The sequence below is a fragment of the Cornus florida genome, unplaced genomic scaffold (assembly GCF_030987335.1).
Source record: "Cornus florida cultivar Cherokee Brave unplaced genomic scaffold, ASM3098733v1 CherokeeBrave_3.0.0_Hap2_Chr05, whole genome shotgun sequence".
Classification (NCBI taxonomy): Eukaryota; Viridiplantae; Streptophyta; class Magnoliopsida; order Cornales; family Cornaceae; genus Cornus; species Cornus florida.
The window spans coordinates 115,986,498-116,001,065 of NW_026775575.1; the positions used below are offsets into that span (position 1 = coordinate 115,986,498).

Here is a 14,568-nt window from a genome sequence, read left to right on the forward strand (position 1 = left end):
AACCAGGCCAGATCACGAAGCACGCCTGAGCATTCATCGGCTCTGCCCTGCTTATTGGAGGTAAGGAAAGGTACAGATACAGTTCATTCTAATTTCTAAGCCGGTTTTGCAAGGGAACAATGGGCTTGGGCCTTTGTACGGATTAGTAGATCCAAATGACACAAGATGGATTTGCTTAGGGCCGATCAGCATTAGTCCATACCCGATAGGCCCGTTACCCAGTTGCCTCTGGAAGAAGAGTCCACCGTTGGAGTGGTGAGATCAGATCGACGGAAAACAACGGTTTAGAGAGAGAAAGTAACGAGAGAAGAAATACAGAAACAGTGAGACGGAGCACGTCATATATACCCGGTGTGTGTCTAATGGGAACGACGGCATTAGCGCCGGGATTGTCACGGAAGCTGAAGAAAGTGTTGGAAACTCGAACGGACAGTCCAGATCTGCTGGCATCGCTCAACACACTCTCCACCTTCTACGCCGAAAACACCCCTCACGCCCGTCGCAATCTCCGATCCACCATCGAGAAGCGATCTCTCTCCATCAACCATGAGTTTCTCCTCGCCTCCGATACTGCTCAACAGGTTCCCCTTTCTCTCTTTATCTATGAGATTCTCTCTCTAAAATTTTGCGTAATTGGGGTTCAATTTATATGTTGTTGGTTTAGGCGCTGGATCGGGTGGAGGAGGAGGTAAATGCGCTGGCTGAATGCTGCGACAAGTAAGATGAGAAGTTGTTCTTTCTTGCTTTTACTCAATTTATGTGGGTGCCTTTGTTTGGAGATAAAAATTATATCACTTCTATCTGATAGTTTTTTGAGCTTCGTATATAATGTATTTGGTTTCGTTGCATGGTCTCCAATTTAAAGTTTTTCTACTGTCTCTCATGGCTAGTGGCCAGAAAAAGACCAAAAAAAAAAAAAATCCTTGTTGAAAAAGGAACAATGTTTCCGATTTCTTGATGATTACTAATGTGCTGTACCATCTTTTATTGCTAGTAGTGGAAATTGGGACTGTGCATTATAGTCAAAGTTCCCTTAACTTCTAAATAACCTGGACTCCATCACTCTTGTCGAGCTGATGGTTACACAATTACTTTGTTGTTGCTTCTACCACTAATATAGGTTCTCATTCTCAATATTGACTTAAAAGAAACTGTGAACCAACATAACAATGATCAGTTTAATTGTGAAGAAAGATCTGAATCAAAGAAGCATGATTATATTTATGCTGCTGTCTCAGTAATATCAATTATCATTTTTTTTATAAGTATCATTAATGATCATATTTGAAGCATTACCAAAATGATTCTCTACATCACCCTTTGACTAAACAAAGAATTGAGAAAGCCAAGATCCTTGTAAAGCATGGGAGACACTAAAGATGTGCATCGAAGGAGGAAGAAGACAATCACTTTGTACTAGGAGTAGCAAGTCCGTATAGAAAAGTAATTACTTAGGATATGCAGTTTCTGTGTTGGGCAGGCGAACAAGTTGCACGATACTCCTCCCAGCTCTCACACAACATGTGAGAAATGGTCCATGTGTGTTAATTTTTTTTATTTTTTATGTAGGAAAAAAAGGTATCATGTTATCAAAAAAAAAAGAAAAAAGAAAAAAAGAAAAAAGAGGTATCATGTGCTTGGAGTCGCGGACTAAACATGCCAAACGTAGGATCTTTGTTGGCTGCATCCTCTACTCCTACCTGCTCTCAGACAACATGTGAGAAATGGTCCATGTTTGTGTTAAATTATTATATATTTTAGAAGAAAAAGGTGTCATGTGCTTGGGGTCACAGACTAAACAGGCCAAACATAGGATCTTTGTTGATTCCGATTGGGTGGGAATGGAATGTTGTCGTCCTGCCTTTACCTCGTTGCAGCATCCTTGCATGTTACATATTTTTATTTCATGCCTTTGGCTCAAAGGGGTGAAGGAAAAAGCTTCATTTCTTTTTTGACAAAGATAGTTGGGATTCAAAATTCTCCACAGGCATTTTTATACCACTTGCCTGGTATATAAAGAAATATTCCTTATAAGATCTTCTTATAAGACTTTAAGTTTGTATCTGCAGAATTGAAAAGGCATTAAGCAGTTGTAGTGCTACTACTGGAGATATTATCAGTACCACAGAAAGGCTCAAACAAGAACTTGAAATCACTACTCAGAGGCAAGAGATCGTGTCATGTTTCCTTCGTGATTATCAGCTTTCTAATGAAGAGGTCTATTTTTTACTCTCAAAATTTTGTACTCCTCTATACATTGTAAATTAAACTTGTGTTGTGCTTATCCATATTCATTGCTAGTGACTATCCCTTGTAGATAAATGCGCTGAGGGAAGAAGACCTGAATGAGAACTTTTTTAAGGCACTTTCTCATGTTCAAGAAATTCATGCCAACTGCAAAGTGCTGCTGCGGACACATCACCAGGTACTCTCTCACCTTCTCTCCCTCTCTCTCTCTCACCTACTCTGTCTTCCTCCCCCTACCTTCTTAGGTTTTTTTACTTCAACAGTGTGAACATGTTCAACAATTGCACACAGATATGCTGCACTTGGTTGTTGCACTCAACATAATTAATTAAGATAGTTATTGTTATGGTTGTGGTATTGATGGTGATACACTGGTTATCTGGCTACTATTCTTTTAAATATGTTGCCAAATTTGTGGGGAATTTTCCGCAATGGGCGAAAGCCTGACGGAGCAATGCCACGTGGAGGTTAATTAAGTTTTTGATATGGTTTATGGTTTTATGGTATTGATGGTGATACACTGGTTATCTTGCTACTATTCTTTTTGCCAAATTTGTGCCTACAGTTGGATTCTGGTCATATTATTGTGAATGTGAAGATAATACTCTGATGTAAGAATGAAATAAGTTCGCTTGGATTAGATTTTAGTACCTGAATACCATATATAAAGAAAGAAAGAAAGAAAAGAATGAAGTATAATGAAGATTGAAAATGCAGATGACTACTGAGGATGCTATATGTTGCTTGACAGACATCATTTAATGAAAGAAGATACAAGTTGCTAAGACAAGAAATTCTTATTTCTGTCAATATAGATTACTTTTTAGCCACTGTGCCCCCTTCTTCTAGATTATTTTTCTGACTTTTGTTGCTTCTAAGCAGAAAAAAAAAAAAAAAAAAAAAAAAAAAAAAACATGTATGCAGTATTCACTCGAGGACCTTTTTCAGCGTGCAGGTTTGGAGCTGATGGATATGATGGCTGTGTACCAAGAAGGAGCATATGAGCGCCTGTGCAGGTGAAGCTTCAAATCAACGTGTCTTTATCTAAAAGTTCCATTTCATTGGGATTCAATCTCTTTCTGACTATTGTGCTATTCGAGACATAATGGAACTAAAACTCTCTTCAGAGTTCTCTGTGAAAAATATCTCTGTCAATTTTGATAGCTTTTGCATCTTTATGAACATTTGGTAAAGAAGGTATCCCTTCTCACTAGAATATGTTGTTATCCTTGTTATTGTTTTAATCTCTTATACAACTTTACTTGCAGCTATTTTTAGCTGTTGTGCAGAGCAGTGTCGTAATCTTCTGCATTAGTGTGCCCATAATGTTGGCCAGCTTGATTTCAACCTGAATGTTGGCAATGTTTTATATCAGAATAAGCGCTACAGCTGTTCTCCACCTTAGGAATTGTTTACATTTTGATATTATGATACAACTAACCCTTTCAAGTTCAAATTGGTAAGGAATGTTGGTTGCTAAATGTTAAAAACCATCTACTCTAAAAGCTTAAGCTGTTAGAGGCAGTGTAACTTTAATATTTAAATCCTTCGACATGCCCCCTCACGTGTGGCCTTCCCTTCTTTTGGTCCAACACACGTTTCAGTTTTAATTCTGAGGGTGACGATGAGGTTTGAACAGAGTACGTTGCCTGCTCTGATACTATGATAACAACAATTCACTTTAAAAGCTTAAGCTATTAGAGAGGGTGTAACTTTAATATTTAAAGCATTCAGTGCTAAATTTAATGCTCTCTATCTCCTTGGGGCACTATGTTGTGAATATTAGTTGGCATCAAAGGTATATACACGTGCTTTCTGAGAGATGAGAAGTTTGTTTCTTTGTTCTAACCGGTCAGTCATAATATCTGTCATTTTTTAAGTACTTGTCATATACAAGGTCGGGTCTCTTATTTATTTGAATTTTTAGACAAGTGTATGGCAAAAAAATGAAAAAATGGAAACTTACGCCTTCTTGTGAAGTTGGAAGTAAGCATGAGTTGTAGATTTTATTAGAACGCCATTTAAGATGGTCTGTTCATGTGGAAGACCAATAATTGTACCATTGTCGAAGTGTGACATAGTCCATGTTGAGTGTGCTGGGATGGCAAAGGGGAGGCCAAAATTTTCTTGGGACATTATTGATAGCCTTGAAGGATGATGGGAATGCCAATGTTGATATGGATGAGGTGATAAGAAAAGATGGTTAATGCATGGCTTAAAAAATATTATGGCTGTATGGAGAAGAACGGACAAACAATATTGACACAGCTGACACCCAAATAGTTGGTTTTCTTGAGTCGAGTTATTCTGTGGACAAATTGGATACAAGTGTGGAACAACTTTTACTTTATCTTCCTAAAGCTGTAGATATTTGATTGTGAGCAACCAGGTTATATGTACTTGAGGTTATGTCTTATCCGGTCAGTAGAAAATGCATTCTGAATATTTGTTTTCTTTCATTAATCTGGAAGGAATGTTTTGATTGATTTTTAATAACAAGGGATTTCTTTTTTATGGAATAGGGAATGTATGTTAGGCTGTTCTGGTTGTTTGAAGTTCATAATGATTTTGGGATTTTTTTTAGACGCATGAAATAAGGGTTTTGCATTTTGTCCAAGCTTTTGTACATCACAAGGGCAAGCTCTTTTAGCATGTATACTTAAACTTTGAGTTCTTTAGATTCTAATAGAACATATTATACAATCCTTTCAATTTTTGAAGAAGTTGATATGCCAATAGTGAATGCCCCGCAAAGCCACGGACTATTTTTTTCAACGGTTTCTGTAACCTGATCATTCCAGTCGGAGAGCATATTCATTCTCAAACAACGGACTGGAGCATTGACAGTGAATCCCTACTCAATCTGCATATTAGATTTTTTGTATTGCAGTAGAGAGCTCTCATCAATGCGCCCCAAGATTTCTAAATTAGTTTTGTAGACAACTCTTTTGAGTTGTGGTTTGATAAGAAAAGTCTGAAAATTACAAAACACGCTGATACAGTAATGATCGCCTGCTGTTCTACTCCTTCAGTTATACTCAACTCTGGAAGTGCTATTTTTTATTAAGCACTCATCATCACCTTTTATTAACATACACACTATACTTCTGTATTAAAATACGGAGGCACGAATACTTTTGGACCTGAGGAATACATAAAATCAATAGTCATGAGCTTTTGCTTCTGCTTTAGTTACTTGGTAAAGAGATTGAGTTTTTTCTAGGTACGAAATTGTGGGGGTGGGGGGTAGAGGGGGTTGATCTTCCCTTCTGATACATTTTAATTTAAGCTTATTCAAATTAATTTACTCCAGTTGTGTTTCTTGGACAAGTACTCTTTCTTATGAGTTATGACTATTTTCACCTTCATCTAGGTGGCTTCAAGCAGAGTGTAGGAGACTAGGTGACACGGATAATCCCGAAGTTAGTGAACTTCTGAAAACAGCAGTTCGCTGCCTCAAAGAAAGGCCTGTTCTTTTCAAGTATTGCGCTGAAGAGGTTATTATTTTGTGGTAGTTTAAATGTGGAATAACCATGTTGTAAAAATCCTAGCGAGCTTTATCTAATTATTTATATTCACCATGTAAACATTTTGTCATACAGGTAGCAAATATGAGACATAACACATTGTTTAGAAGGTTTATAAGTGCCCTAACACGTGGAGGGCCTGGTGGACTGCCCAGACCAATTGAAGTGCATGCTCATGATCCCCTACGATATGTAGGTGACATGCTAGGGTGGCTACATCAGGTGAGAGGCTTGCTCCTGTAGGTTCGACTTTCATTTTTCTGATAAAGAGGATCTATTGTCATATATTGTTTCGGTTTTTGCAGGCTTTGGCATCTGAAAGAGAACTTGTCCTTGTTTTGTTTGATCCAGATGCAGTGGTTGATACTGGACCAACTGCACGCCGGTTCTCCAAAGGCTCTGAGAGTGATATAGGAAAGACTGAATCTGACTTGACATTTGTTCTAGACAGGATCTTTGAAGGAGTTTGCCGTCCTTTTAAAGTTAGAGTTGAACAAGTTTTGCAATCTCAACCCAGTCTAATAGTTTCCTACAAACTTAGTAATACCCTGGAGTTTTATACCTACACTGTGAGTTGAACTATTCCTCTTACCGATTGAATAATCACTATGTTTTTTATTATTTTTTTTTTTTTGTTTTTTTTTTTTTTGACTATATGTTACCTTACAGATATCAGATTTGCTAGGGAGAGAAACTGCTCTTTGTAATACACTTTGGGTACTCAAGGATGCTGCTCAGAAAACATTTTTTGACATTCTAAAAACTCGAGGGGAGAAGCTTTTACGATATCCTCCCCTTATTGCTGTTGATCTTTCTCCACCACCAGCGGTGAGGGAAGGAGTCTCTGTGTTGCTTGAAATAATTGATACACATGACAGCATGATGGTTCCTGCATCAGCAATGAAGCCTGCCTTTGATCCAGTGATATCTGCTTTACTAGATCCTATTATTCAGGTACGTTGTGCTTGTATTTAACATAGAGTATATCTTGTTGTATTGACAGACCTCTCCTGGTTGCCTATGCTGTAACAAAATAACACAATCTACATACTTGATGTTTCAGCAAAAGTTTTACTACCTTTTAATTTCATTTATTTACTTGGATCGCATTAGTGTTTGGGTATTGGTGGGTGGGCCTTTCACTTGGTCCAGTGGTCGTTCTCTTCCTACCTTCTCTCGACTTGATAGATTCCTTGTGTCGAGCGATTGGGAGGAGCACTTTTCGGATGTTGTTCAGGCCACTTTGGCTCGCCCTTTATTTGACCATGTTCCGTTGATGTTGGATTGTGGTGGGCTGCATAATAGAAGATCCCCTTTTCGATTTGAGAACATGTGGCTTCGGGCTGAGGGGTTTCTGGAGCAAGTTCGTTCTTGGTGGTTGGGGTATTGTGTGGCAGGCACCCCTAGTCACTCTCTCGCAGGTAAGCTGCGGTTCTTGAAGAATGATCTTAAGGTTTGGAACAAAGAGGTTTTTGGCAATCTTGTGTGGAGGAAGAATCGGGTTTTTGCTGAGATTGATCATTTGGAGGGTCAGGGCACTTTGGCGGACTCCTTTAAAATTAGGAGAGTGGAGTGTCAGGCGGAGTTTGTTGAGATTGCTGTCTTGGAAGAAATCTCATGGAGGCAAAAGTCTAGAGCTTTGTGGCTCAAGGAAGGTGACAATAATACGAAATTTTTTCATAGACTTGCCAACGCTCATAGAAGGGGCAACCATATTGGGAGGATTCGGGTGGATGGGGAGGTTTTTTTGTAAGGAGGAGGAGATTTGTAAGGGTTTTACTGATTTCTTTTCTATGTTGTTATTGAACTGGATGGTTGGAGACCTTTGCTGGCTGGGCTTCATTTTGACTCTATTTCGAGTGAGGAGTGTTCCATTTTGGAGGTGCCTTTCTCTGAAGAGGAAGTTTTGTCTGCTTTGAAAAGCTGTAACGGGGATAAAGCCCCAGGTCTTGATGGGCTTTCAATGCGTTTCCTTTTGGAGTGCTGGGAGGTGGTCAAAGAGGATGTGATGGGTTCTTTTAACGCTTTCCATGCTCATGGCTCTTTTGAGAAGAGTTTGAATGCCACTTTCATTGCCCTCATTCCGAAAAAGGGAGGAGCGTTTGATGTTAAGGATTTTCGTCCTATTTGCTTGGTGGGATGTTTTTACAAGTTAATTGCCAAAGCTTTGGCCTCGATGTTGAGGAAGGTTCTGGATGGCGTCATCTCGGACTCTCAGAATGCTTTTGTGGGAGGTCGTCAGATTTTGGATTTAGTTTTTATTGCCAGTGAATGTGTGGACTCCAAGTTGAGCAGTGGGGTTCCGGGTGTTTTATGCAAGCTGGACATTGAGAAGGCGTACGACCATGTGAGTTGGAGCTTTCTCATTTACTTGATGGAGAGGATGGGGTCTGGAGCCGGTGGAGGAGATGGATTCTTTTTTGTATCTCTAGTGCTCGCTTCTCTATCCTTGTGAACGGAGCTCCGACGGGATTTTTCTCTAGTTTGAAGGGTTTGAGACAGGGGGATTCGCTTTCCCCTTTCCTTTTCCTTTTTGTGATGGAGGCTCTCGGCAGATTGCTGAAAAAGGCTGTTGAGCTTGGCTTTCTGAGAGGTTTTCGGGTGGGCAGAGATGTTGCTAGTCAATTGGTGATCTCTCACTTGATGTTTGCAGATGATAACTTAGTTCTTTGTGATACTGATGCGTCTCGGCTGAGACATTTGAGATGCGTTTTAGTTTGGTTCCAAGTTGTCTCTGGGCTTAAGGTGAATGTCGGAAAGAGTGTTTTAGTGCCGGTTGGGGATGTTTCTGATATAGAGATGTTTGCTCAGATTCTTGGATGTCGCACCGGTTCTTTCCCCATCTCTTACTTAGGTTTACCTCTGGGAGCCTCTTCGAGATGTGTGGGGACCTGGAATCCGGTGGTGGATAGATTTGAGAAGAGATTAGCGAGTTGGAAGAAACAGTACCTCTCCAAGGGGGGACGGGTCACTCTGATTTAGAGCACCCTTTTTTGCCTCCCAACTTATTTCATATCTCTTTCAGATTCCTTCGTCTGTGGCTGAGAGAATTGAGAGTTTGCAGCGTAATTTTTTTTTTTTTTTTTTTTGGGGGGGGGGGGTGGTGGAGTTCAAGTATCATCTGGTTCGCTGGGAGCAAGTGTGTTGTCCTTTACGGAATGGAGGTCTAGGGATTAGAAGGTTGTTGCCTTTCAATAGGGCCCTTCTTGGGAAATGGCTTTAGAGATTTGGGGTGGAGAGGCATTGGCTCTGGAGGAGAGTTATTGCTAACAAATTTGGGGAGAGCAGTGGAGGGTGGAGTTCCCTTGAGGTGCGTGGTCCTAGGGGGGTGGGGGTTTGGACTTGCATCCGAAAGGGGTGGGACGCCTTTAGCAAACATGTTCGTTTTCGGATCAGAGATGGTAAGAGGATTAGATTTTGGGAGGACCTTTGGTGTGGGGAGCTTCCCCTAGCTCTTTCTTTCCCACGGTTCTATAGGATTGCTTCTTATAGGCAGGCCCTGATGGTTGACTGTTATCATCTTGATAACGGGAGACTAATTTGGGATGTTCTGTTTAAGAGGCATTTTCAAGATTGGGAGATTGAGGAGGTCACTCGTTTTTTGGAGTTATTGTATCGCCAGGTGATTTCTCATGGGGATTCTGATTGTTGGCTTTGGAGTTCTAATTCTCAGGGCAGGTTCGAGGTGAGGTCCTTTTTTAGGTGCCTTTCTGTTGGTAATGGAGTTCCTTTTCCGTGGAAGTCTATTTGGCATTCCAAGGCTCCCCGTAAGGTGGCTTTCTTTGCTTGGACCTCTGTCTTGGGTAGGATTTTAATCCAGGATAATTTAAGGAGGAGGAATCAGGTGGTTGTCAATCGTTGTTTCTTGTGCCTGCGCGATGAGGAGACTGTTGATCACCTTTTATTGCATTGTAGCATGGCTAGAGACTGTTGGGATTTGATGATTGGTTTATTTGGGGTCCCTTGGGTTATGCCATCTTCTTCTCGAGGGTTGATTGAGGTTTGGAGAGGTGTCTCAGTGGGGGCTCTAATTCAGGATGCATGGAGGGCTACGCCTCTTTGTATTTGGTGGTGCATTTGGCTCGAGAGGAATCGGAGATACTTCGAGGGAAAGGAGAAGCCTATGTCTGTGCTCAAGTTCTCCATTATTTCCACTCTCTTTTTTTGGGTTTCAGGGAGAGATTATTGTTCTATTGATCAGATTGTTATTTTTTTGGCCTCTTTGAAGGTTTGAGGCTTTTTATGGCCTTTTGTTTCTTTGGGATTCGCTCCCCTTTTGAGCGCTTTTTAATAACATTTTATTTATCAAAAAAAGAGTTTTTTTTTTTTTTTTTTTTTGAATATCTTGAAATCCATTCGTCAGTCACAAACTAGGAAATTCTTACCCTGGTTGAAGAAATTTCTATTCCAAATTAGTGGACAAATGTTTTTATCCACCAAAATGGATATGAATTATGATCTAAGTCACATAGAACGGGGCCAGGAGTGTGAAACAGGAATGGGAACGGGAATGCATGGAGAGCGGGAGCGCGTAAGAGTAGCACCCGTTGAGAAGAATTGTGTGACTTAGATTCTAATGTGTGTGCAAAATGTATAGAGCCAATGGTCTTAGATAACTATGTGAGAAACGGTTGAAGGCCTTCTAAAACTTGTTGCAAAATGGCAAGAAAGTTGGTTGGTAACCACCTTGCAAATGAGGGCCGCACCATTCAAGATGGAGTACAATTCTTGACAACCCCCCAAATGGGGTTAGCCATATCCTTGAAGCGGACATTTTCCAGGTTTATTGTTTGTGTTTGCTCTTCCCCTTCTACCCAGAAAAAATATAAAACAGGATTGTGTCAATCTGTGTTCCCTTTTAGAACAGTGCATACCTAAATGTTCTGGACCTGCTATTGTGGGATTGTATAATCCTGCAAGCAAACGCTACTTGAAGTATCAGGATAACTCGATGCACTATGAGATTGTTCAAGTTGGTGTCTCTAGCCTTGCAAGTGAAATCTTTATTACAGCCAACCTTTTTAAGCACATTAGAAGAGTATGCATTATCTTATTTTCGTTATACCTCCAGTAGACAAACATCATGTTATTTAATTGGTTGAACTGAGTCACTCAGTACTTTAAACTCTGGATTGAAGAAGTTCTAAACCATAAAGGGTATTCTCTAGTTGAAAATCACGTGCTGCTCCTCCGCTGATTAGTTTGATTGAGGACTGTGATTCTATATTTTATTTCAGAATATTCCAATCATTGCAGATTTGTGAACAAGCAGCAGAAGCACACAAGTCCAAGGGAGCCATGCAGTCATCTAGAAGAAACAGAATGAATTCCCCCCACTCAGGCCAACTCAGTAAATCATCTGTTGATGCAATTTTGGCAAACAGCAGCTCCATCCCCTCATCTCAGGTATGGAGTTGCTTATTTCCTGACTCCTGTACTCTATGTTTCCGCACTGTTAGATTTCAGATCTATTCCGGTGTGTATCCTAGACTGTCATTAATTTTTATACTGCTGTAGTCTTGAATGATATATTTATGCTATACCTTTTTACGTCTAATAGCTATACAAGTGGTGGAGTGCTGGTCCGGAAACAGCCTACTGGTTTACAAAGCGTACATGCCATTGCATCAAATCATGATACCATAAAAAACTGAATATGACTGTATGGTGTGAACTATCCTAATAAACATATTATAACTTTTAAAAAGAGCCCAAACGGTACCCAACTTTTTATTATGGAATTTAGTTCCTTACTTTTTTAAACGAGTAAATCTCTCTCTCCTAATTTTTTTTTTTCTTTCTTGGGATTCCATATGTCACACAAAATCAATGAACCAATTGAAGTAATTGAACAATGAAAGCATATCCTCTCTTCGTCTCTCTCTCCCTTCTCTCCTTCGCTTTTAGCTATCTTAAAACTCGTTGCTTTCCATATGCGGATTTATTCTCTAAAATATTTTAAGTCCCGACTGGTTCATGGTCTTTATGGGATTTAATTAGGCGTTTCAAGAACTTAAGAATGGTGTTTGAAATTATTCTTGTTGGGGCACGATTAATTCATAATGTTGCAAGGATATAGGATGTCATTATATTCTAACCATCATGTTCATTCACCTGTGATTTATTTCACACAGCGTTCTTCCTGTATGTCTAAAGACGATGTAATAATATTGATGATTATGATGTTGTGATAGAACTGATGGATTTGACCTTGTGCAAAGCTTCTTTGATTGCTTTCATCCTAATCTGATACTGTGGATTTATACAGACTAGTGAAGCGTCCTCCAAAATCTTCCTCGTTAACTGCTTGTGTGCAATCCAACAACCATTGCTAGGACATGAGATTGCATCTGGATATGTGAAGAAGCTTGGAGCAATGATAGATAATCACATGCATGATCTCGTGGAAAAAGAAGTTGACGCTATTCTAAGAAGATGTGGTTTCTCTAACAAGATGCCTCACTTCCATAATTCACAAAACAATGGGGAAGCCCCATTGGCAGAAATAGAGGACACATCCCCATCCTCTATTTCAGAGTGTTTGAAGGCTTTCTTTGGGCTTATTTTGGGAAGCGAAAGTTCCCTGCCTGAATTTGAGCAGATGCAGGTTCCGAAGCTGCGCTCTGAAGCTTATGTCCACGTGGCTAGATTGCTGGTTGAATCTTACGAACTTGTTTACAATGCAATCATGGATCCCAAGAACCAATACCCAGATCCCAGGTCACTGGCAAGGCATCCTCCTGATCAGATAAGGACAATTTTAGGAATATGAATATATACAAATGTTAAATAATGGTTCTTGTCAGAGTGAAATGCTGCTGTTCTTGTATGGTCTTTGACATTTTTTTTTTCTTTCTATATATTTTAATTTTTTCTTTTCTTGTAAAATTTTTAGGAACAGGTTTTGTATTGCAATTATTCTTGTGATTGATGGGCTCAAGTCTGCTACAGAGTAAATACTTGGTTAATAAATATTCAACATGATCATGGAAAAAAAAAAAAAATCATCATGATCATAAATATATAGGCTTTGGAATAATTCCACAAAAGCTTATCTGAAATGCATTTCACCTTTTAGGTTTTGGCATCTTTTCTTGTTTCTTCATCATGTCATTTGTTCATTTTTCATCAACCCAGCCAACTGGCATTCAGATCCTGTGTCCACGCAGTGGTGAATAGAAACATTACATGGCCTCAAAGCAACATAGAGTTTTTACTCAAGGAGATGGAGGCTAAACGTGGGGACTTGAATGGGATTAATCCAAAATTTAATTACTTAAGGTAACCCTCTCAAAATATTTTGGATTTGCAAGTATAGAAGTTAACAAAAATTTATGATTACAGTGTTAAATTTTTTCGTAATATATGAGTGTTTTTTTTTCCTTAGAAAATCTATCTTAAATTTGTTTGAATTCTAAAATTAAAAAAAAAAAAAGAAAAAAAAAAATTTGTTTGAGAGTGGGTCATTTTTGGGGAGTAATTTTAGTAATGTTTTGGGAGCACTTTGGATATAAAATTGGATATAAAATTGAAAGAAATTTAGTTAAAAATTTGTACTAAATTCATTTCAATTCTAAATTCAAAGCATCAATTGTGTGTGTTCAAACACAAACATAATTAAAATAATTCTAAGTGAATTGAATGTTCTTTGTGCATTTCAAACCTAATTTGAATTCAACTTTTTTAGCTCCGTGTTGGACTAGGCATGAGTAGTTCAGATTGTAGGGGAGGTTTGGATAAAATTTGCTAAACCTCATACCTCAACCTAACCTAACCTAACCTAACCTAACATCGGCTAAAATTGTCTAAAAATAATAATGCGCTGGTATTGGCCCTGGTTCCACGCTGGCTCCGACACTGTCGGCAGAAAGTGACTTTTGCATAGAAAGTCAAAACTTGATTCATTGCTTCTATTCCTATACGCGAAACACATTCTTACTGTACTTTTTGTCTTTGTTTTTGTTTTTGCATATGATGGTTTCGTAGATTCTGACTAAATATATTATGACGGTGGAGAAAGTACTTAAGTAAGCTTTTTCTGGTTAACAAGTTTCAATGCAGATGTTATTCTTGTTTTTATTATGTTGATTTACTTGACCTTTTAAACAGATCAGTCATTAGCAAAGGCTCACTTAATGTACTAATTAATTCCTTTCCTCAAGACACGAAAATAAAGCTGTGCAACAGAATTTACACTAGAAGAATAATTTCTTGAATGAAAAATTTATTTGATTTTTTTTAAAAATTAGTCTATTAGAATAAGGGAAATTTAAAGGGCATTTTGGATCTGATCTATATGTAATTATTTAATTTTATTCTATTAAAGTAAAAAATAAACTTTTAAAATAAATTACTTTGTTATTTAGGTAAATATAATTTATTCAAAAAATTTCCTCAACTTCCAAATTGATTTTTCAGGGAAAATAAAAAGAAACATGTATTCCAGCAAAACAAATAGTATGACGTTCAAAATCAAAATTAATTGTTATTACATTAATCATAAATTGAGTCAACTGTTAACCATTGTTATCTGTCAAAATTTGAGAAAATAGAATTTGATTGTTTCTCTGACAATTAAAATTGGGCAAACTGACCTCCCCTGAGGTTTGGCCTAATTGCAACTAAACCTGAAGTTTGCCATTTGTTTGCAAAGACCCCCTATGTCAGAATTTGCTATGAATTTACTTATTTACCCTCATTATTATATTATTAAAAATATTAAAAATATCTAAAAATATGAAATGACTATTTTACCCCAACCCAATCGCCGCCGCCACCACCACTCAACCTTCTA

General features: G+C 38.5%; 1 protein-coding gene across 1 annotated transcript; it reads left to right on the top strand.

The window, feature by feature from the left end:
* The first annotated feature begins 244 nt into the window (after positions 1 to 244).
* On the top strand, positions 245 to 12,714 carry LOC132308851 (conserved oligomeric Golgi complex subunit 6). The gene is made up of 11 exons (XM_059807105.1): positions 245 to 581; positions 665 to 717; positions 2,070 to 2,217; positions 2,318 to 2,425; positions 3,196 to 3,263; positions 5,621 to 5,744; positions 5,850 to 5,996; positions 6,080 to 6,343; positions 6,444 to 6,728; positions 11,031 to 11,180; positions 12,043 to 12,714. The coding sequence occupies exons 1-11, from the start codon at positions 363 to 365 to the stop codon at positions 12,544 to 12,546; spliced, it is 2,070 nt and encodes a 689-aa protein (XP_059663088.1). The 5' UTR covers positions 245 to 362; the 3' UTR covers positions 12,547 to 12,714.
* Positions 12,715 to 14,568: the final 1,854 nt, after the last annotated feature.